At 40.8% G+C, this 22,969-nt stretch overlaps 1 protein-coding gene across 3 annotated transcripts in view; it reads left to right on the forward strand.

The window, feature by feature from the left end:
- The window catches only part of grb10b (growth factor receptor-bound protein 10b), a 38,542-nt gene that overhangs the window by 13,346 nt on the left and 2,227 nt on the right, over positions 1-22,969 (forward strand). For 2 of the 3 annotated variants that reach the window (XM_005743141.1, XM_005743140.1), the window contains exons 4-10: positions 15,065-15,221; positions 19,069-19,184; positions 19,430-19,504; positions 21,828-21,965; positions 22,137-22,247; positions 22,566-22,664; positions 22,773-22,850. In XM_005743141.1, coding sequence (XP_005743198.1) covers positions 15,065-15,221; positions 19,069-19,184; positions 19,430-19,504; positions 21,828-21,965; positions 22,137-22,247; positions 22,566-22,664; positions 22,773-22,850 — 774 coding nt within the window. Of the gene's footprint in view, positions 1-13,092; positions 13,548-15,064; positions 15,222-19,068; positions 19,185-19,429; positions 19,505-21,827; positions 21,966-22,136; positions 22,248-22,565; positions 22,665-22,772; positions 22,851-22,969 lie in introns of those variants that run through there. The other variant, XM_013913383.1, reaches the window with a different exon arrangement.

Below are 22,969 nucleotides of genomic sequence, written 5' to 3' on the forward strand. Positions count from 1 at the left end.
TTTTTTTGTAAGATCACTGACACTTAACTACTGTGGCATGTTTAAAAGCGTGCATAGGTACTGTACATTGTATTACTGCCAACATGCTTTTTATTTTAGGCAGTTCTCCGGCTACATACATGTACCCATTGTGAACCATGTAGGACAGCATGTATGCTTGTGTTATGGGAAATCCTCTAAGAAACAACAGTAGTGAAGTCATTGCTTGGTGGATGCTGTGCTTCCATAGTTGTCCCATTCATTCTGGAGTAAAAAGCAGTGATATGGTCACTGGATAGCCAGATTTTGTTGGCTTCAGCATACCCTGTATGTCCTGTAGCCCTTTACTCCACATTATGGCAGGCTTCTCTTGTCTGTTTCACTATCATCCCAATTGGGGGTGTGTGTGTGTGTGTGTGTGTGTGTGTTAAACTGCATCTGTCCTTTTCTCTCTGTCATCATCTCTTGTTAGGTCTTTACTCCAAGCTTTTAGTCATCCAAAGATCCACTTGGTCTTAGCTTGGCCCTAGTACTTCCAAGTGTGTCCTGTGACAGTTAAGTTCTGTAGATGAATACTCATTTGCACATGATGATATGACAAACCCAAAATAGCTCATAGTGCCAGACAAGCTGGGGAAGATTGGTTGACACTAATGTGCAAATGGGCTGTTGGTTTTCAGTGTCATCATCATGTCCAGTTGAGCAAGTCGGATTAAATAAAATTGTAATTGCTGTGTTTTTTAGGCAGATTTAAGAGAACTGACAGTCTAAAATTTCATCAGTGTTCTAGCATGAACGAACACTGGCTATTCTTCAGATATAATATGTTCAGTGTTATAAAAGTATTGCATCTGATTATGTGTTTTCTGAAAGATAACAGAGCCTTGGATGTAAAATCACCATCTCTATGCAAATATTGCATCTGGAAATACAGGCCACTGACTAACACTGGCCTCACAGCCCATTGCTAGTTTCAGTCATTATGCAAATGTGCTTTTTAAAAGGTTTACAGTCAGTTGAGACAGCACAAGTCACTTGGAACGAGTGAGGAAATGTTTCTCCCACTGAAAACGCTACGTCCAGATGAATAGAGACAACTTTTTTTTTTTTTTGGGACCTTGCTACATGCTTTTATTTGCCTTTTGCCTTTTTCCTTTAGAGATGCCTTCATGGCATAGTTTCAGAAAAGTTTTGCAAACATTCCTCAAATATATTACTCCACATTGGCATCATGACATCACAAAGTTCTTGCAGATGTGTTATCTAAACATCTGCGATGTGACTCTCCCATTCCACCAGAGGTGCTGGGATCTGGTGACTGTGGAGGGATAAAGTCATTGCCATATGCAAGAAATCATTTTGAGATGATCTGACAAATTGCATTATCCTGCTGGAAGCAGGATTCTGCAACTGGAACGGGTGTTGTCAGCAACAGTACTCGGGTAAACAATGCTCAGTTGATAAGTCCATGAAAACATCCCCCACACTGTTACCCTTTCCTGTTATTTATGCCAAATTTGGACCCAACTTCCTGTATCTCAAGGCTGATCAGGACAGGCAAAGCTTCTTCACTCTTCTGTTGTCTAAATTTGGTGATCATTGAATTTTAGCCTGAGTTTTCTGTTCTTAGCTGATGACCTGAAGTGGACCTTGGTTATAACTAGTAGTTATTTTAGTTGCTGTTGCCACCGGTTGAGGCATCCTGGCCTCCTTCTTTCCTCTGACCACCTGCTTGTTCCAGAGAACTGCCATTGGATATTTTTCCTCTGACCATTTTTTGTAAACGCTAGAAACGGTTGTGTGGGAAATCCCAGCAGATCAGCAGTTTCTAAAATACTCAGACAGCCCATCTGGCACTAAAAACAAGTTACTAAAATCACATCAATTCTGATGCTCAGTTTGTGCATGTCAAGTCATCTTAAAAGTTCAAAATTCACACATTTTATTTAATTTTTTGATTGTTTGTTTTCAAAATAGTGATTAAAGAAGCTTCAAAATAATGGAGACCATAATAATATGTAATAGTTTTACAAGGTGTACTGTTTATTCCACGTATAAATGGATTGTCATTTTAATAAAACTCAGAATTTTTAGACGTCCGTTCTGTTGGTTGGAGGAGGAAAAAAAAAAAACATAACAGTATTTAACCAGAAACAGCTGATGTATAAATAAAGGACATCAATCCATCCCACCTCTCAGCACTCAAACAAGGCATTCCCTGGCTGTTGCTTTCATGAATGTTGAAAATGCTCCAGGTCAAAGGGCAGGTTTTTCCATTGTAAACTCAGAATGGAATGCTGCTGATGCCCAAACTGTTGGCCTTAATGTGTGGGAACATCTGTGGCTGCGCGCAGCTGTGCGTGTGTGTGCGCGCATGTATGCAAAAGTAGAGGTCTGTTGGCGAGGAGGGTCGTTTTTGTGTATTTGCACGTTTCTAACGCACGTACGGCTGTCTTTATGATAGGGGATCTGTAGGTTTGTGAGTGCTCGACAGTACGTTTATGTGCGCGCATTCCCGTGTTCTGCAAGCCACACTGTGCAGAGATCAAAGGTGACGCAGCGCCAGAAATCTGCTGGCTCACTCTTCCAGCTGCCAGCCTTGCTTTTAAGTGGATCTTAAAGTAAAACATGGAACACACACATACAGACACTTGTTGTATTCTGCAATCACTGGCGAGTTACATTTATACATTTGTGGTGTACGTGTGTGTGTGATTTGTACTGTTTATGTCTTTGTGATTATTTGTAACTCAGACTGGATTTTTTATTGTGCGTGTGTATAGACATGTGTGTTTGATGCATGTCTGCCTGTTGGCCTCATTATTCCTAACATTACATCTAGCCCTGAGCTCAAAGTGCATGTGCGTGCACATGTTAGCTGATGCTTTTTGTGGCAGGAGTAAAAATAAAATGCAAGGAGCAGTAACCCTTTGTGAGAACTCGTATGCTGACTTTCTTATTATTATATCTGTGAAATGTAATGATTAACCCAAGTAATCAAAGAGTTTTGCAGTTTATTTTTTTTAATTTTCTGCTTTGCTGATGTAATCGACTGCATTAAAACATATCCCAATATCTCTCATATTAACCTCCTGTATGGGCGTGGCAAAGTAAATGTAATGTTCAATGGTAGGATTATCTTTTAAAGAAGGAACCTGAAAAGGCAGAAGTACCAAACAGACACTTGGGTACACTTCTGAAAATGTAGAGCAACCCAATGAGACATTTGTCCTGCAAATTCTGTGTGTATACACAATGAATTAAGTGAGTGGATTTGCAGTATTCAGTGCTGCAAAATACAAATTGTTTGGCACCCGCTGAACAAATACAACCTGGAGGGGAGCCAGCCAGGTTGCGGTCGAGTCTGGAACATCTCGTGTGTCAGCACCGCATTTATCCCGAGCCACTAAATGGAAACATGTCTCGGCCTGCTAGTGCCACACATGGATGAACGGGCACAAATGTACACACACAGCCTGTTTAATACACTGGCATGATTAGTTGGAGTACAAACAATAATTGGGACTCGGAACAGAGCAGCTCATCTTATTTCACAGCTGTATTAATATCAAGGGAAATGCTTAGAAAATAAAATGACTCACCATAATAAAGACCTCCTGAGATGAACTTGGTTTGTGGAAACATGCAAATGCTTTACAAGTCTTGATCCAGCCCTCGTTTATTAATATTATGCTTCCAGCTAGACTCATGTGATCATTACTTCTCAAAGTCATTCAAAGTTTTTCTTTGGACACTGGTGTTTTCTGTCCAATCATTATGGCTGCCCATTTTCACTTAACACTGCTGACCTATGAATCATTAAAGCATAAAAAATTAACTCGTAATTAATCCCCAATTCTAGAGATGAACCAGTGTTGTCTGCATACACACAACTTGGTGAAAGAACCACATTTAAATTGTATCTTTAGGCACATTATTACTAGCAGCCTGTCACACATTTGTTTCATTTCTTTAGTTGAATCTATGGGAGAAAAAACATCCAGTTTGACAGGGATCAAGTTGTTGCTCTTTTGCACAAACAAGGTGATTTCCAAACTGAAAACCTGACAAATCTTTGTATTGTTTGAATTGTATAATACAATTTGAGGAAACTGGACAAGTCAAAAACGACAGAAGCGGCAGGCCTAAAAAAACAAACCCCAAACCATCTACAGCAGGTGGACAACTTCTTAAAGCAATTTCTTTCAGAACTACGAAAAAATCCAACAAAGACCTGATATTTGTTGAAGCATTGTTGTTATAAATACTTAAAATAATCCCATATCAGCCATGGTGCTGCAGTATGATTAAAAGCACATAAAGTAGAGCAATAAAGATTAAACTGGAGGTTCGAGATAAAGTGTTTTAAGTACTTTTATTTTGAAGTTCAAGAGAAAGCGAGCAAGAACATGTTCGTTCTTGAGTAAGCCCAAGAATGAAGCTAGACTATCGCTAAACCGGAAGAGACCTCCAAGTAAATACTGATCCCTTTTCATCCCAGCATCCCTACTGTTTCATCAAAGACTTATGTTTTAGTGACGGATTTAGGAGGCATTTACTTTTTGGTGAGATTTGGTCCTTCCTTGGGGTTTTGGAAGAAAGCTCCAAGCGTTGCATATAATGGAGTTGTTTTTACTACCTCTCAGTATTAATTTTAACTGAATAATTTGTCTTTTAATGGGAGCATGGTGAGACCACCCAGGCACTGGAGGATGATACACCTTTAAGGGTCCATCTTTCACTCCTTGTCCCCGAAGCAGTGTAAGATTAGAAGCCACATTTCTCCCAGCTAAAAGGGCGGGATCATATTACTCCCACAACTAATGGGAATCCCTGATACTGTTTGCTTTCTGCTCTGTTTCTCAGTCTATACGTGATGGTCTGTGTCAAATATGTGTGAGAATACTTTCATTCATCAGGTTATGATAACAGCTTAACGTGTAGTGCATGAAGCTTAACTAAGTATTTTTACATCATCAGGCCTTTTCTAGCACAAGGTTTTCAGGGAATGTTTTTCTTTCTTCTTCTTGCACACATATTTCAAGGTGTATGTACATGTGTATGTATACACATGTCCGTTTGTTTATATCCGTGCGTCGCACATAGACAGCTGTGTGTTGCTGCCTGTAGGCATTTTATCTGGCTGAAGCTGAACAGAGCTGTTGGACTCATGTAGGTCATGAAGACTGCATTTCCCTCTCTCCTAGCCTTCCCCCGTTCGCTCGCTCTCTCCCTCTCTGTCTCTGACTGGGGAAAGTAGGACAGATCAGATTTCAGAAACTGCTGCTGTGGAAAGGCAAAAAAAGGAGAGAAGCGACAGGAGTATGAGGGAGGAAGAAATTAAAAGCTGCTAAGAGGGAAAATTTAAGTATTGTTAAAGGGTTTTTTCAGTTCTTTATTACATGAATTTGTTGCCAAGTTATGCTTTTAGTGTAAAAAATGAAACCATTTATCTCCCTAGATTGCAACAGACTGTTTGGATGTTTACAGACGGTGGTTAGCACTGTTGCCTCACAGCAAGGAGATCTTGAGTTCAATTCCACCATCAGGCCGGGGTCTTTCTGTGTGGAGTTTGCATGTTCTCCCATGTTGTTGTGGGTTCTCCCCGGGTACTCCGGCTTCCTCCCTCTGTCCAAAGACATGCACTTAGTGGGGTTAGGTTAACTGGAAACACTAAATTGCCCATAGGTGTGAATGCGGGAGTGAATGTGAGTGAATGGTTGTCTTTGTCTGTGTGTTGGCCCTGTGACAGACTGGCAGCCTGTCCAGGGTGTGCCCTACCTGTCGCCCTATGACAGCTAGGATAGGCTCCAGCGCTCCCTGTGACCCTGAAAAAGATAAGCGGAAGCGAATGGATGATTGAATGCCACTAGAACTGCTTTCCAAATCGAGGAGACGGCTCTTAAGTAAAAAATAAATGGCATGGAAAAGCCAGTTATGTTCTTTTGTTTGTTTGTTTTTTTTTAACCTATAAGCATCCCTTGGAAGCTTTAACTTGGAAAAATGTAGACGATAGGGAAAATGACAAAAAGAAGGGAAACGCTGAAATCAACCAGCCTTCAGACCAACTTTTTTTCCCCATTGCTTAAAGACTCTGATCCAAGAAACTTAAGAGACGAGTGCTCGACTCAAAAAGCTGGCAATGGGATTTGTGTCAGCAATGAGAGAGAGAGAATGTGACAGACAGACACTGTGATCTTGATGTCTCCAGAGAAAACTCCCATTATTGAGGACAGTTTGTACAGAACGGAGGCACATGCTGTGATTCCTCTGAATGGGAAATCGTTGTTTGTACTTGCCTGTTATGCTATTAGTCTCTTTGTTTTTTCTTCAATCAATCATGCTACAGAGACCTGTAGCTTCCTCTCCCTTCTGTAGCGTAAAAATGTAGTTAGATTTTATAAAATTGTATGAAATGCAAATGAGAGGAATACACTCACGTCAGCTGGTCGTTTCAACTTTCTTCAGGGTCACAGTTCAACACTGTCACTGCTTGCCATACAACAAGTGGACCATTCTTGGTTTAGTGCCAAAATCATACTAATGATGTCATCCTTTGTTCATCCAATTCCACCACCCCCTCATCTTGCCCTCCTGCTGTAATTGGACAGTGTGTCCAAATCAGCAGTGGTCTGAAAGCACATTTTCTCCCCAGGGTTTGATGGCAATCAGCCCTGGTGCACAATTAAGCATTTACTGCCACTTCTAATCCTGTTGGTAAAATATTTGACTCCATGCGGGGTGTTTCTCAGCAGGTAGTCACACTAAATAGGGGGACTCCGTTCTTGCATCGTGGTAACCCAGTCTGGATGGCCTTCACTAAAGTGTGTTGCCATAAACTGTGCATGTTCAACCAATTTTTAATAGTGTGCCACTAAAATTCAAATGAACATTAGTAAATTGCATGGATTTTTACATTTTTAGGTAAGCATAGTTTCCTCTAGTTTTCTCATCAACTTTTTTGGCATTAAAAATACACAAAATAACTGACTACGCTGTAGCTGTATTTCGGCAGTGGCTTTCTTTTGTAGCACGTACTGAATGAACAGTTCTGTCTTAAGTTTACGAGAGACAGAAGTAATGTAACGGCTAGCTTCGAACAAGACCCACTCTTTAAAAAAAAAAAAAAAAGATTACACATACCAAATAAACACACTTTTAATACATGTTAAATTCAGTCACGTTAATCACTTCTGTTACCGTGACCACATTTTATTGCCACTCCTGTAAACTCGTATTATTGTGTTTCTGTGGTTTAAAAATAATGCATTTAAAAACCGGGGCTGTGAGTTTTCCATTTAAAAGAAACAATTTGCTTTTAGAAAAGCAAGACTATAACAATGGGGTTTGTGACAAATAGTCAAATTACAGTAATTGTAATTTTACTTGACACATTTATCAAGTTCATTTAACTTGGCTGCTTTTATAACCCACTAAACTTAAATATGACTTTGACCTAACTAATAAAGTGCAGATGGGGTCTGAGGTGCTTTTAAAATGGCAACTAACACTTTAGTTGAAGTCAAAATATAACGTACCTTCCCTCTACCTTCATATTCCTAATATTAATTTCCTGTGGCTGTTAAATACTGTTTCTTATCCAAATGTCTGACCTAAATTTTTGCTACATGGCCTGCTTTGCTAATTAAATTTGACTCAGTTCGGTTCTGGAATCCTCCAAGCTTTAACTTTGGGTCTAAATGGGTGTTAAGACTCCATTGTTTACAGACAGAGCAGGCTCTGTGGGCTAACTAACTGCCCAATATAGAGTGTATAGTCTTCTTCCTGGCTGCACAGTGGCAGAGATGGCAGCTTGCCACCATACTTAAATGTGTACAGTTACTGTGCACTGTTTCCTTCTTTGCTTCTCTCTATACATCAGTCCTCTTCATCATCTTTTTTCCTCTGTCTGTCTCTTGTCCAGTAAACTTTTTTTTTTTTTTTTATTCTTGCCTTCTGGACTTTGCCCTATCCTGGCTCTGCTAAGCCCAGATAGGCCCTTTTATATCTTGGGTCTTAATTTGATGCTGTAATTGGATGGTGAGGGACCACTCACTATCCTTTCTTAGTGAGTCAGCAGAGTATTCTTGGCTAATGCCTCCCACTTATGCTGACTACAGGCATTGACCAGGGATGGCCAATTGTCCCAGGCTCATTCAGGTTTTTGTGCCTCCATCTCATCATCCAGACGTCAGTTTCCAGGAGCACCCTGGACCACACACAGCCCTGCATTACAGTCAGAGGGGCTTTATAAGGCGTACTTGTTAATGGGAATATGGAACTAGGGTGGGTCGTGTGAGCCAAATCTATCTGAGCCTATCAATGGCTACAGTTCTTCTCTGGCAACATGAAGGGCTTTTGTAAAACAGAGATGGCAGTTATACGGGTGGCAATTAAAAGAAAAACCTGAACCCTTGACCCTTTGCTGGTAGTTTTTGTCCACTTGTGTGCTTAGAGGGAAAGGCCACTGAAAATCACTTTGAAGTTGACTTGACCTTTTAAGAAAGCCTTTTATCAGTCTTCAGAGCTCAACCTGTAGGTCTAATATCCCACATGTGTTTCTACATCAAAGAAAATGACAGTTATTCTGGTGACCTAAAGCCTTACTAAGGCAATACATTCAAATGTTTGCATCAGCATTGTTGCGTCTTCACCAGGGTGTGGGGGGATATCCACACTAACTTGCACCAGGTGTTAGGGCTGCACGATTTTGCATAAAATGAGAATCACGATTTTTTTGGCTTAGAATTGAGATCACGATTCTCTCACGATTTTCTTTTCCAGTATAAATATTTATTGCACTTATTAACTGCACATCAACTTCGTAACAGTTGAGACTGAACATAAAAACAATAAATAAACATAAAAACAACAAATGTCTCACGTTTTGTTGTTGCTGCAAAATGTTGTACTGCTTGAAATTCCGTCTCCACCGTTGCTCGACGCTGCGTGTATAGAGCAGGTAGTGCAACAATAGAAAAATAGTTGCGGGACGGCACTGTGTAGCGTTTGTTTAGGGTGTTGATCATTTTCCTAAATCCCTCGTTTTGCACAGTGTTGAGGGGAGCCATATCTTTGGTCAGGTGATAAGTGATAGCCTCCGTAATTTCTTTGTGCCTGCGGGAGTTCGACGGGTATAGGGAAGCGCTGTATAAGGTTCTCGTTATTGATGTTTGGGTGGTTGACCGGGACGGATTTTCTCCTGTCACTTTCTCGTCATCCCTGACGTGCTCTCCGTTGTTTTTCCCTGCTAATTTTAGCATCACACGGCACAGCTTCTGTACCACGTGGTATAAGGCTCCGCCCTTGTCATTTGTTGAGCAGGAAGAGTGAGCGCTCGTTTTCTTGCAGATTACGTCCCGGATCAAAATGCCGGGTCGTCGTCGTTTTTTTTTTGTTTTTTTTGTTTTTTTTGAATCGTTGTCATTTGGAAATGAGATCGCACATAAGTATGAATCGAGATCGCGATTTTTCTAACGATTAATCGTGCAGCCCTACCAGGTGTACAAATTCCCATTGACAAAGTGGTTTTGCATGGTTTCAAATCCATTGGATGTTGAATTTAAGTGCAGGAGTTTTTAATAGTCAGTGTTCACTTGCAACACCCGCAACATCCACAAATGATAATACATGGACCCCTTCCAAAATTACAAAGATAAAACTATTTAAAATATGCATAGTTAGGTAGCTCATGTAATCCAGAAGGTTGAGATCATATTAGTAATGACAAAGAATAATTGAGACATTTTATTTCTAATTCATCACTTATCTTTGATTACAGTGAATTAAATATGGATGTTGTTAGCGTCGTCCCCACTTTCCCTCATACTGTTTTATGAACACTGACTCCTCTCCTATGGCACAGCTGTCATCCATCCTGCCATCTTTTTTACCTTCTAACAAAACTTCCTGTATGTGTTGGATCTTAATGTGTGCAGGCTTGTGTGCCAAATGGCTAATAGTCTTTAGTAACTCCTGTCTGATGTAATAGCTTGTAATGTGTACGTAATACCAGTGGAACTATTTATAGAGCTGCAGCCAATTCTCAGAGATTGATGTGAGTGTGCGTGTTGGCTGCAGGGCGTGCACACACATGCTTGTGTACATATTTCAGCTTTGCTTTGACCCAACTGTATTTCTCCAATTTGTGTCTAGCTGTATCTTTGGAGAATTCTGCATGTATGTTTGTGCAGATACTGTAATATACAAAAAAAATGGGTCAGTGTATATGAAGATGCATATATGAACACATCTGGTTCCGGTTTGTCTGGATTGTGTATATGTGTGTTGCTAGAAGCTTTCAGTCTCTCTTTGGGGGATTGCATCACAGGGCAGCTATCAGACCTGAGTCATCACAGAGGTTGAGAGGCCCTCTGAAAGCTTTCCTTCCTCTTTTCTACTATATGCACAAATTTCTTTTGGTCATACAGTTGTATGTTGTTTTTATGAACACTAAGGTATGACAGAAAAGGAAAATTTACTTTCAAACCAAGCCACACACTCTCGTAGCTCATTGGTGTATTCCTGACTGTTTTAACAGTGAAACATGTCCATGTGTTGGTTCTTTAGTAACATAAAAACAGATGCTTTTCCAACAATAAGTCATGCTGTTCTTGCAGATGCTGGTTATTATTTTCAGTAGTTAATCCCAGTTTTAGCTTCATCATGTGTCTAGAAAGCAACACAGGCTCAAATATAGACATGCATTCACTTGAATTTTTTTAGGTGGTGCTGACGGTTTTACGATGTCTTAACTTGACAAGGTCAAAGTCTATTAATGCCGTTAGTGATCATGATTGATTGATTACAACTGGAAGTTTCTCTATGCCAGGTAAGGGTTTGTTGGACAGCACTCAATGGACTGACCAATACTCGGAACAATGGGAACGCCCAAAAACCTTAAAGTTTGAGTGAAACTTAGAGCTGCCCACATCATAAAGACAAAAGCTTTTTGGTGAAGTTTTCTGGTCAGACTAGACAAAGACTGAGCCATATGGCGACAATGACAAAAGGTATGTTTGGAGGAGTAAATGTGAGGCTTTCAAACCTAAAAACACTGTACTGACTGTTAAGCGTGGTGGAAGCATCATGTTCTGGGCCTGTTTTGACACTAATGGAATTGCAAAAAGTAGATGGAATCATAATTATTCAACTTTACTTTACATCAGCAGGTAGATGGTCGAAACCTTGACACCACTGGTTTTTCCAACAAGACAACAATCTCAACACTCAACATTAGGCTTCTTGAGTAATTTTCTCAAAAGCTGATTTCAACCCTGTTGCAAAATTTGTGGACTGTACTTAAAAGCCAGGAAACCAACCAATTTAAATTAACTCAATTCTGCCAAGAAGAGTGTCCAAATATCAAGCCAGAATTATGCTACGAGTTTGTTGATGGTTACTAAACTTACTAAGCGATTTTAACATAATATTAGTGGAGGTCTATGGTATGTACAACTTTGACCCTGTGTGGATTAGAGAAAATGCCATCAGTCCAGTAACTGGTGATTTCTGGTTGATTTGCGTGTGTGTGTGTGTGTGTGTGTGTGTGTGTGTGTGTGTGTGTACCAGAGTACCACCAGCCATGCATGTTTTCAAAAAATATTTGTTTACTTGGCAGTTTTGTCCAGTTTTAGAGTGATCTTAATAAAACAGGTGCACAGTCATGGAATGTAAATTGGCAAAGATGGTGATAAAATGCTTTTAAATGGTTAGTGCAAAGGAGTTCTAATTTACCAAAAGAAGAGCACTTTTGTTGACCCTCACAGCCCTAATGTGCAAGGTTTAAAAAAACAAAAAAAACCACAAACTCACTACTAAACAGTTTGATTAAATGACATGTATGATGCGTGCAGCCTTCCTGGGACTTTCCTTGCTTGCCAACAAACTGTGACGTATGCATGGGAGTGTGTCCTGGTCTCAGTGAGGGTGAATGCAGTGACAGTGAGGGGGTGTGTGGGAACAGCTGTGCAGGCTAGAGACGGTTAACAATAGAGAGCTTTCATACTACACATTCTGCTGCAGCGTGTCACCAGACAGTCTTTCTTTCTCACTTCCCTCTGCTTCCCACTCGTTTTCCTTCACATCTCACATCCGTCTGTCTCTTTCTCCCTATCCCACACACACTCCCACATACTTGCCACTGCCCATGTTCAATCATACACTTCTCCCTTGCTCGCTCACTCTCCCCCTGTCTCCCCTCTCTCTCAGCCTTATTCTTTCCCGCTCCCTCCCCAAAGTTTCCCGCTACCACTTTAACCACTATTTCCTCCTTTCTTCCGAGGAACTGTGCTCATTTTGTCATCACACCTCACCCACACATGTATAAGCACACGCATCCTGCTTTTCCCAGAAGAAGTAAGGGGGGGGGGAAGGGGAAGTTACTTCAAGGATAAGGTAAAGCTCCTCTTGCCTTTCCCAGACGGGGTGTGTCAAAGCTTTTGTCTGTCTGATGCTATATTAAATATCAGAGTTGAAAGGAGTGGTGTGATGTGTGTGCATGTGTGCAGAAGTCTCTAGCTTTTTTGTTCTTTAGAGAGAAAGAATGTTGGCACAAAGCGAGCCACTACGGGAGAAGTAGGAGGTTGGAGTGCTGAAGTGCCAGCCCAGGTCTGTTTCATTTCATTTGCACTGTAATGAGTCTTGTTACTGCTGTAAGCTGGGAGTTAAAAGTTAAGCCACATAAAGGGAGGAATGCAGGTAAGAAGGGAGGGAAGGTGAACACAAAAGAAGGAAAAACGGACAAGCCTCCGAACGTTCACCTAAAAACTTGCGAACATTTTGGAACGAGAGGCGCAATAAAGAGAAACTTTTTTGGGGGGGGGGTTGTTGTCTTTGTCTTCTTCACTGTGCCGCACTCTTTCCAAACGTGCCCCCTCTTGCATCGAGCTCTGAAAAGAAACTTAAGCACAGATCGTCAAGAGGTCTGAAAAAGTTGGCTGTGTTTGTGCATGACTGTGCGTATGTGTGTCTACTTGAGTGCCTCGGAGGGAGCGTGTGTGTGTTGTGTGCGCGCCTAGGTCTGTGTGGGAATGATTACATCAGCCTGCTGCAGCTTTATGATTGGTTAGTGAGCGTGTGGTTTGATTCAGTGTGCCTCAGAGCCCATGGCTGAGGCTGTAACCCTTTGTGAGGGAGAGAGAGAGACAGAGCATAGTTGTCAGACTCAACCGGCACTGGAAGCACTCTACTGTACCTGCTGCCATCCGATTGCCGACTGCTTCAGTGTCTTCGTCCTGTGCGTTGTATACATACCGGCATTAGGTCACACAGACAGTTTGTTCTTTTCCTTTCCTTTTCTTTTTTTTTTTTTTCTCTTTTCTTTTTTGGAGACTGCAGTCTACAGATAGACTTGAGGACTAGCCTCATGACAGGTAGCACAACTGTCAGCTGTTGGCATTCAAATTGGTACCTTTCTTTCTGGAGGACACAGGGCGACAGAACAGCGAGGTTTTCGGTCTTATTGACTATATTGGAGTGAGTGCGCTTATGTGAGTGTTTGGGGGAGCCGATTCATTCCGAAAATGCCTTCGTGTTCCCCGGACTGCTGCCTATTGCGGGCCGTGGAGGTAAGACCCCTCTTCCTGTGTCTCATTTCTCTTTTCGCCTCCCTCTCCTCTTTTTACAATTTAAGACATTTTCTCTTTGAAGTACTTTCACGTTAAACCTGAGGCAGGAAATGTAATGTGTAAATACTGTTAAGGCCGAAGACATTTTTCTTTTCTTTTTTTTCCTTTTCCAAGATGTGAGCAGAGCAAAAGGATCCAAATACGTCAGCACCCTTGAAAAGGGGTATATGCTCCATTGCGTTTCATCTTAAACATCTTTGATAGGCAGAGTGCCTTAGGCCTGGCTTGTGCAAACTGTGATGCTATAAGCTGGGTATTTGCTCAGGAAGAGAACAGAATTTCTTTGTCATGATATTATGTGGGAGGCATGCATACATGTGAAAGCTTAGCCTACACAGGAATCCAGCCTACTAAGGGCTGCATTTGTCTGTAGGTTAAGTAGGTTGCTCTAGTTTCTCTGGGGGCCATTAGAAATGTATCAAGTAAATGTTAACACATGTTGTCCTGTTTATTAAAAAAAATGGCTCTGGGAACTTGGACTGTCAAAATCCCCTGGATTATGTGGTGGAATAAAAGGCTTATCCACAGTATAGATGTAGTGCTACTAATGCTAATATTAGACGCCTGGATAGTGATGGTAGGCTCTCACACAGATGGGATATTAGAGGAAGGTTTTAGCTGTTCAGCACCTCATGCATTATTGCTGTACAGCAATATATAGAAGTGTTTAAATTTTATGCAGAGGTGTAACAGCGCTCCAAATTTGTTTGTCCATTTTGTTTCGTACAAAATAAAAACAAATTCCACCTCAACCATCTCCAAATATTACAACCTTCCCCAAACGAGCATGCTTTTAATAGAAATATGGGTTTTATTGATATTATTTATTTTTGAGCTGGCTAGAGTACTATTACCAACGTTCATGATGCTACTGTGTGAAATGCGTTATTAAAGAAAGTAAACAATTTAACAACAGTCAGTTCAAGTTAAGACAGTTTTGTTTATGAGGTTAAGCTGGAAAGCACAGTGTTCGTATCCCTCATCTTTTATATACTGTAACTTAAAACTGTGCTTACTTCTCTTTGAGCTGTGTTCAGTACGTACCCATTTGGACCGGCTTTGTGTTCACAAGAGCGGACACTTGTTATGCACTGGAGTGTATTTGCTTTTGTATTACATCGACAAGTTGCTATAAGAAAAGCTCATCTGTTATTTCTAACGCCACAATTACTGTATAGTTTTGAATGTCTGTTCTTTTCTATTGTGTGCCGTAATTACAAGGCTGCGTATGCTATAGTGCATAAGGTGCTATATGAGAAACCGTATTGCAGTGTTTGAGGAAAATTGCTGGCTTCACCCACCTATTAGACTCTAGTGTTCAAAAAAAGGATTTGTGTAAAAGTCACGATGAGTTTACTGTAAAAGTTTCTTCTCACTTTTTTTAGTATTTCGTTTGTCAGACTACCTTCATGTGATTTCTGTTCACTCAAACTGAAACCTTGGATTTCTTGTCACAGATTGTGAAGATCTTCAGTGAAGACGGCATGGGTAAAGTTGTGGAGATCCCAGCCAACATGACAGCCAGGGACCTGTGCCAGCTCCTGGTTTATAAAAGCCATTGTGTGGATGACAACAGTTGGGCACTTGTTGAACACCACCCACTGCTAGGGCTAGGTAAGGAACAGAGCTGTAGAAGCCTGAAACATTCTCAGTCTCATACACAGACACACATACCCGTGAGCACACATGAACAGGCACATTTTCCCACACAGAAACCCATGGGCTCATGGGTGGGCTCAGACTTGCAATTCAATCACTGAGTTACAGGTGCATTGATATTTATGCATGCATGCATGCATGCATGCCCGTATACTTGGCTGGACAGTTGAGGCGCTGATTCTTACCCAGGCGTGTATTCAAGCATGAGTGCATGCTAGAAAGCATATGCATGCATGAAGCCAAAAATTCCATTGATCTTATCCAGTATCACGCAGTGGCTGTGTGGAAAGTTGCAGTAGCCGATAGGAGGGTTATTTTAGTACTGACAGGTTAATTATTTTCACATTCAATAGAGAAGAGACAAAAGATTATTCGGGGAAGAAATATCTAAAAGAAAGCTCAAAACCGAGCAGTTACATGAGAGCAAAAGACAGTCTAATCTCCATGTGTGCACGATTACATTAAAATCAATATCTTGAGGTTCTTTTAGTATGCTTTTGATTGTTGTTTAATTTTTGAGAAAGTAGTTCCAGTGCAGAGTAATTATATTGGACGTCCTGATATTTTTTAACTCTGGCAGACTGATTTAAGATCAAATAAAAACAATACAAAACAATCATAATGGGAATGGACAAAGAATCCAGGACACTTCCACCTGTCATTATGAGCCCTGATCTATTTGTTGGGAAATATTTTGGCCTAAAATGTGATTACAGTTGATACGGTTTGAGAGGTTGGTGGTTATGTGTTAGCAGATGGAGTTGTTTAAAGCGTTTGTTACTAGACCTGCTATTGTAACTGATGGAGAGGTGAAGCCAATGAGTGCACCAGATGCTGACCTGATGGGGATGATTTTGCTGCTCATTAGTATGGACATGTGTAGTGTGTTATACTATATGTTCTTCTTGTATTTAGAGGTAAACACTGCTGAAGTTATTCAAAAAGGTGGAAAGAAGGTAACGCAGTGCGGCCGACTTGGCTTAACATTTACCCCGATTTGCTAAAAAGTATAAGAATGTGACATTTAGTTTCGAATACTACCAAACTACTAATGTAGCATTATAAAGACACAGCTCTATTTTAACTTGGTGCTGCATTAAGAAGGCCGCAGAGGTTTACATTTATGTCCGGGTGATTTTTGTGCTAGACTCAGCAGTATAAGAGGGGCTTTGGAAGGTTGTGGCCAGCTGACTGTTTAAGAAAAAAGGAAAGAAACCCCCGAGGAGGGGGCAATTATAAAGCACTTATGAGAGACAAGTTGAGCCTGTGCTCTCTGCTCATGTCTGCACAGTTGAACAGATGTGGGAGAGAAGGGGGTGTAATTTTATATAGAGCTGCATGTCTGGAAGTGAAGTGCACAGTAGACAGAAACACGGTTTAACACACAAAAAAAAGACATTTAATTTATGAACCAGTAACTTGTGTCAGTATATTTGTGTAGTTTTATTTATTTAATTTTTTTGTGCTAGCTGTTAATGTTGTCAGGTGAGGAAACTTGGAATAATACGATCTGCTCTCTGCAAGTAAAGGTCCCAAAGCTCTAACCTTACATTTCACCATCTATCATGATCTGCTTACATTTCTCATCACTCCTGCCAGCACCTTGCTGCCAAATACAGTTAAGTTGGCTTATTGTGAGTGACATCATTTTTGGCTGGGAGCCCTTTATTCTGTTCTGGCACACCTGTACTGCAACGCTGTTCTTTTCAGGTCTGGAATTGCTACTTATCATCTCCAGTGTTTAGACGTTTCAGTAAGTGAGACGTCAGCGTGCCGTTTGTTAATGTTATACTTGCTTCACTCCATTTGTATGTGTGTTCTTAAAAAAAAAAAAAATCAAAGTAAGCTCAGTGTATGCATCACAACACATTTGCTGACACATTTCCATATATGTGGCTCTCATCAGTATTTTTGAGTAGCTAACAGATGTGCTTAATTGCTTGTCACAGGCCATAATTACATTTGTTTACTTTATTCTCCCTCAAGTATTGATTTTGGTTTTTTTTTTTTTTTTAATAGCCTTGTGGCCATAAAAGACAAAATTGCATTTGTGATAAATGCAGTTAAGTATTTGATGGAACGTTTTAATATCCAAAACTCTGTTCGGTAGCTGTTTGCTGATATTTAATTGCGTGAGAGGTGCCGGCCACTGTAATATGTGCATTAAATATTTCCTTCATATAGTGAAATTGAATTGTAGCAGTATGTGAGACTCCTGCCTCAATTTGCGTGCGCACCCCCGCTTTATGTCGGGTCAGCACACACGGCATGTGATCCCGAATGTGTGCACATGCAGTTGGACGGTAGACGAGAATAGATGTTTCCGGGAGTCTAGAACAATACGGTGCCTATTCCTGCTGCCCACTCTTGCTATGCTGCTGAATGGCCCTTTGAGATAAGTAACACTGACCTCTGCTAGTGGGTTTGCAAAGGTTAACAACTATCAGGCGGGGAGGTGGGGCTGCCAGGGTGAGTCACGGTCACGAACACGAGTGACTCATCAGACAGGCAACAGGATTAAACGGAAAGAGAAAGATGAGTCGTGACAGAGTGGAGATTGTGGCCGCGGGGGTAAAGAGGAGGGGGCTCATGGAATGAGATAATAATGTGAGATGAGTTTACTGAAAAATTGCTCTCGAGTATTCCTTTTTTTACATGAATCTGATCTGGTGTCTAATGGTCCTCAAAAAGTTTGGTAAGTTCCACTATTTAATTAGATGCACTTGAAAAGGCAGGATGTCTTTAATTTAAGACATGACAGGACTCGGAGGCTGTAACCGTGTGACTCATGTTCCGGTCCAATGTGTCACAATCAGAAACTCTAAATCAGCAGGACCTCTGACTCCACATTCCTTCAAGGATACTTTTAGTTGATTTGCAGATTTAACCATTTATTTAGTAGCACTGAGAGGCACTGGGCACGAACCAATAAAGCACATCTGTAGTTTAGTGATCTATATGGATATGTACGTACTACATAGGGAATATATAAACATACATATGCCAGGAATCACTACAGTTTGATGCTGTGAGAAATCCTATTGTGATTCCATTCTAATCTGAGATTCTATTCGGTGCTTAATTGAACTGTCAGATGTACAAATACTTACATTTGTGGGATTAGCATAAAGTATTTGTATATCCCATATAGATGTTGGCACTCAGTGCCCTAAGCAATATTTATGCAAAGTTTAATCAAGATTGGTCCACTCGTCAGCGACAGAGATGGGGAACATACGGACATATGTACATTGCAATTATTATAATGACATCCTGTCCTTTTTTATCTTGGGAAAAGATGAGATGACATCATACTGCTTCTATGTTTTGTTTTTGTTTTTTTTTTAATTTAGACCAAATGACTGCGATTGATTCCTTTCTGGCTCTGCTGTGTAGTAGTAGTAAACACGGTTACTTCTAATTTTAAGATTCCTGGTTTGAGCGCGGAAGGAGACGGAAACTCACAAGCTAGCTAGTGTACTCCTCATGCCGGTGCCAAGCCTGTACAAATGGGAGGGTTTCATTAGGAAGGGCATCCGGCGTAAAATCTGTGCCCAATTAAACATCCACCGTGGCAATCTCCTGGGAAATAAGGGAGCAGCCGAAAGTACCCCACTGAGTTTTTGTTTGTTTTTTTTTCTCCCCCTTTAAGTTTAATTTCTGGTTTACAAGAAATGTTGATGACTAATATTTCTCTTGTTTAATTATTTAAGTTTGGTGCGAGGGTGTTTGTGAGATGTTGAAGATGTTTTCAGCCAAGCTTGTGAAATTAGCTTGACTTTCTCTTCCCGTCTCCTTTCAGAGCGCTGTCTAGAAGACCATGAGCTGGTGGTTCAGGTCCAGGCCTCCATGAACAGTGACGGTAGATTCCTCTTCAGGAAGAACTATGCCAAATATGAATTCTTCAGAAACCCCCTGGTAATTATTTTTCCTTCACTTCTTTACTTGCCACGTCACTCGTGACGGCATCTTGTTGAAATACAGAGCCTGTAAAAACAGCAAATTTGAGCCAACTTAACCTTGCAGATTATTTCATAATTACAGCAGACTGCAATAATGAAAGTAGTCACCTGTGCTTCTGTCACAAAATCTGACACTATAATTATCGTCACAGTATCTGTAATTCTGCCTCTCTCTCTCTCCACACCTCCTTCTTTGAACAGACGTTTTTCCCAGAGCACATGGTCGCGTGGTGCCAGGAAACTAATCATGCAATTCTACCATCTCAGCTTCTTCAGGTACGTACAGCTCACACACGCTGCAGTCTCGCTGCTCTTCTTAACACGCAAACAGTTTCGTTTTCAGAGTCAGCACCTGCTACATACATACTGTACAATCAAGCTGGCATACCTCACCTCTGACCCTTAGACAGTGTGTCTCGTCAGAGCCTGCAGTAATAACTAGTGTTGATCCCCTGTTGACACGACTGTCTCGGCGCACACCACAGGTCCGGCTCTTGTGATGGATGGAATTAAGCCATCAGAAATAGAACGCAGAGTTTCGGATCTACCCTTGTGCGGTTGGGAATTTTTATTTATTTATTTATTTATTTTATTTTATTTTTTTTTTATTGATTGAAATACGAGCAAAACACAGCTGAATTGAATTTTTTAACAGTGTCTTTTAAAATGTACAGACAGCGGAATGAATGATGGGGCAAAAAATAAAATATCTTCTAAAACATTTACCTTTTTAATGTTGTGGGAGGTTTGGGGTGGGGGCAGGTTGTGGACTGGAGGATTATGATGGTAATTCGGTGAGCCGCTTTTGTGAAGGAGGCTGGTCGGATATATTAAGATGCTTTTTTTTGTCAAAGCTGTAGTAGCAACCAAAATGAAAAAACTTGATAGGTTTACTGAAGTTTTTTAGTGGACTTTCTCTAATGTAGTTACAAATATGTGCTGTCATTTTAATTTGCAGTGGGTATGTCCAGTGGCTTCTGTTTAGTGGACAAAATTGTGCCTGTCAGTATCATCATATTCAGAGCTTCAGATCCAACTCGCAGCTGTACGTGTTAGGAAATTATTCATGTTTTTATCACAGATGCTGTAAATGGCTGTCAGAAAAGCTGGCTGTCGATACATGTTAGATGTTGAATGATCCTTTCTCCAGACTTCTCATCCTTTAGGAAATCTGTAAGGACTTAGACAGGTTGGGCCGAGGCAGGTTTATATTCGTGGGATTTCCTGTGTATAAATCTCCAAATATCTTTATGTTCATACATCCATCTTCTGAGTGTCTCGGCAATAGGATTTAAACAATTTGCGTAGTTCCATAGTGGAAAATTTTCAAATGGTGACCTTTTGGTTAGAATGACTCGGGCCTCGAGCCATGTGTTCTGTTTTGGGGTTCTAGGTAATTACACTCAGTTTGTTTTTATTAGCCAAGTTGGGATCTGCACCTACCTGTTGTATGTTTTCTCAGTACTGTTTCCACATGTGTGTCACGTGTACTTTTTGGCTTCTCACTAATACTCCCAGTATACTCTTTGCAAATATCAAAAAAGAGAAAATGTCTGGTAGGAGATTTTTTTATTTATTTTTTTTGAAATATCTTAATGGGATTGGCTGGCGTTCTCCTGCATCATGTAATGGAGCTGTCAGAGTTAAAATCACAAGTGGAATCCATCACTTCAAGGTAGCCACTCACAGAAAGCTTTTAAGTCCGGCTGATCATATAGAAGTTATGCGCACTTATCCTCTGCATAGAGGAGTTAATAACTGGATCGGAATGAGGTGAGCTGGAGTTGTCAGGAATTTCCAGAGCCGGAATTCTTCCAAACACAAGATCTTTGCACTCAATTAGAGTCCTGTGTAAACCAAGGCGCTCTCTAATCCTGAGCTCCTCCAGGTGTTTGCAATATTTGGCATTATGCAAGATGCATGTGAGTAAGTTACTGAAGCGAACGGCCTCCAAGGGACAGCTCTTTGTATTAACGTTCCGTGTGACTGTGCAGAGTTTGGATAATGTTCATGCACGAAGCCTAATGTCAAATTGTTTCCAAAACACTGGGAAACACATGCTTTAAATATTCAAAAGTACTGTGGAACAGTTTGCCTTTACCCGCAAGCCACAGATTCCAGATCAGCTTCAGTAACTTGACTTGCAGTTCACGGTGAAATGCTTTCCTAAAACATGGAAACCACAAACACCCAATTCTTCAAACACCTATAAGACAAGTTAGGCTTCCCTGTAGAAATGCACGATTTTCATTTTAAAGCCACAAAACACAACAGGACAGTTTTAATGGAGTTTTTCTTTTGAGTTTAACAAACATATCTTTTCCAAGCAGTATTAGTAAATTATGCATATACTGTTCTCTTATTTTTTTGTAATTAAATGTACAAATGTCACTATCAGGATTGTGACAGCCTTTGAGTTTTCACACATTGTCACAATGAGCCTCCTGTCTTTGATGCCCCTACGGATGGTGCCAGCTTTCTGCCTGTGGTAGTGACAGGGGGTTCAAAGGCTTCAGATGTAATCTGGCTCCTTTTTACAAAAGAAATGACAGAGGGAATAAATTGTTATTTATTTGCATTTTCCCGCTCCCTGTTTTAGAACTTCCTAGCCACCAACAGCTGTCCAGAAATCCAGGGGCATCTGTACATGAAGGACGTGGGAAGGAAATCATGGAAGAAGGTTTACATGTTTCTGCGGCGCTCAGGGCTCTACTGTTCTACAAAAGGAACCTCAAAGGTAACGGCGGCTCGCTCCATTCATCTCAGACGCGAAATACAGTCCACCTTAAATGTAATCTTGAAAGAAACTCCGTATTATTGACGGCCGAGTTGCACACGCCTCTGTCTGTTCGTGTGCCTCCGGGCTGTCTCCTCTCTGATATTTAGATTTATTAATTTCTGTCTCCAGGAGCCCAGACATCTACAGTTACTAGCAGACCTCGAGGACAGCAACATCTTCACTGTCATCACAGGCAAGAAGCAGCACGGCGCACCCACAGACTACGGCTTCTGCATCAAGGTGAGACGCAAGTGAGATGAAACAGATTTTATCTAATTATGAAATAGTGGAATGATGAAATATTATGAGCTGAGTATGATTCATATCCTGTGCCGTTTCTTGTCTCAGTAGAACTGGTTTATCAGCACAGCAACTTTTTTTTTTCCCCGCCCTGTGATTTATGAGTTATAAACTCAGATGAACTGTCTTTGGTTTTGTTGTTCATATCATCTTTCTCTCTCCAATTAATAATAATGGTGATAGAAGTGGTGTCAAGAATAAGAGTTTGATGCAGTGAGCGTAGTCTCTGTTCTGATTGTGTAAATTGTTCATTGGCAGCCTAATAAAAGCAGAGGGGATATGAAGGAGCTGAGAATGCTGTGTGCAGAGGACGAACAGAGCAGAAGCTGTTGGATGACTGCTTTTCGAATCTTTAAGGTAATTCTGCACTGCCTACATCACAGTACAGCCAACATGACTTTAATTCTTTGTAATGCAAGTAATTTGATGGCCTTTATTCACTACTCTGTTCCTTTTCCTTTGCAGTATGGGATCGTATTGTACCAGAATTACAAGATTCCTCAACAAAGGAAAACTTTACTTTCACACTTTTCAGCTCCTGTGGTAAGTTTACTGGAGTGATTGTGCATGTAAGGATATAGTCTGACTTAGTTTAGGTAAATGATCTGCCTTCGTATGTAGTCTGTCTGCACTCTTGTATTTTGACTGTCATGTGTCTTTGT

Source organism: Pundamilia nyererei, unplaced genomic scaffold (assembly GCF_000239375.1).
Source record: "Pundamilia nyererei isolate P.nyererei 1_Seehausen unplaced genomic scaffold, PunNye1.0 scaffold00128, whole genome shotgun sequence".
Lineage (NCBI taxonomy): Eukaryota > Metazoa > Chordata > Actinopteri > Cichliformes > Cichlidae > Pundamilia > Pundamilia nyererei.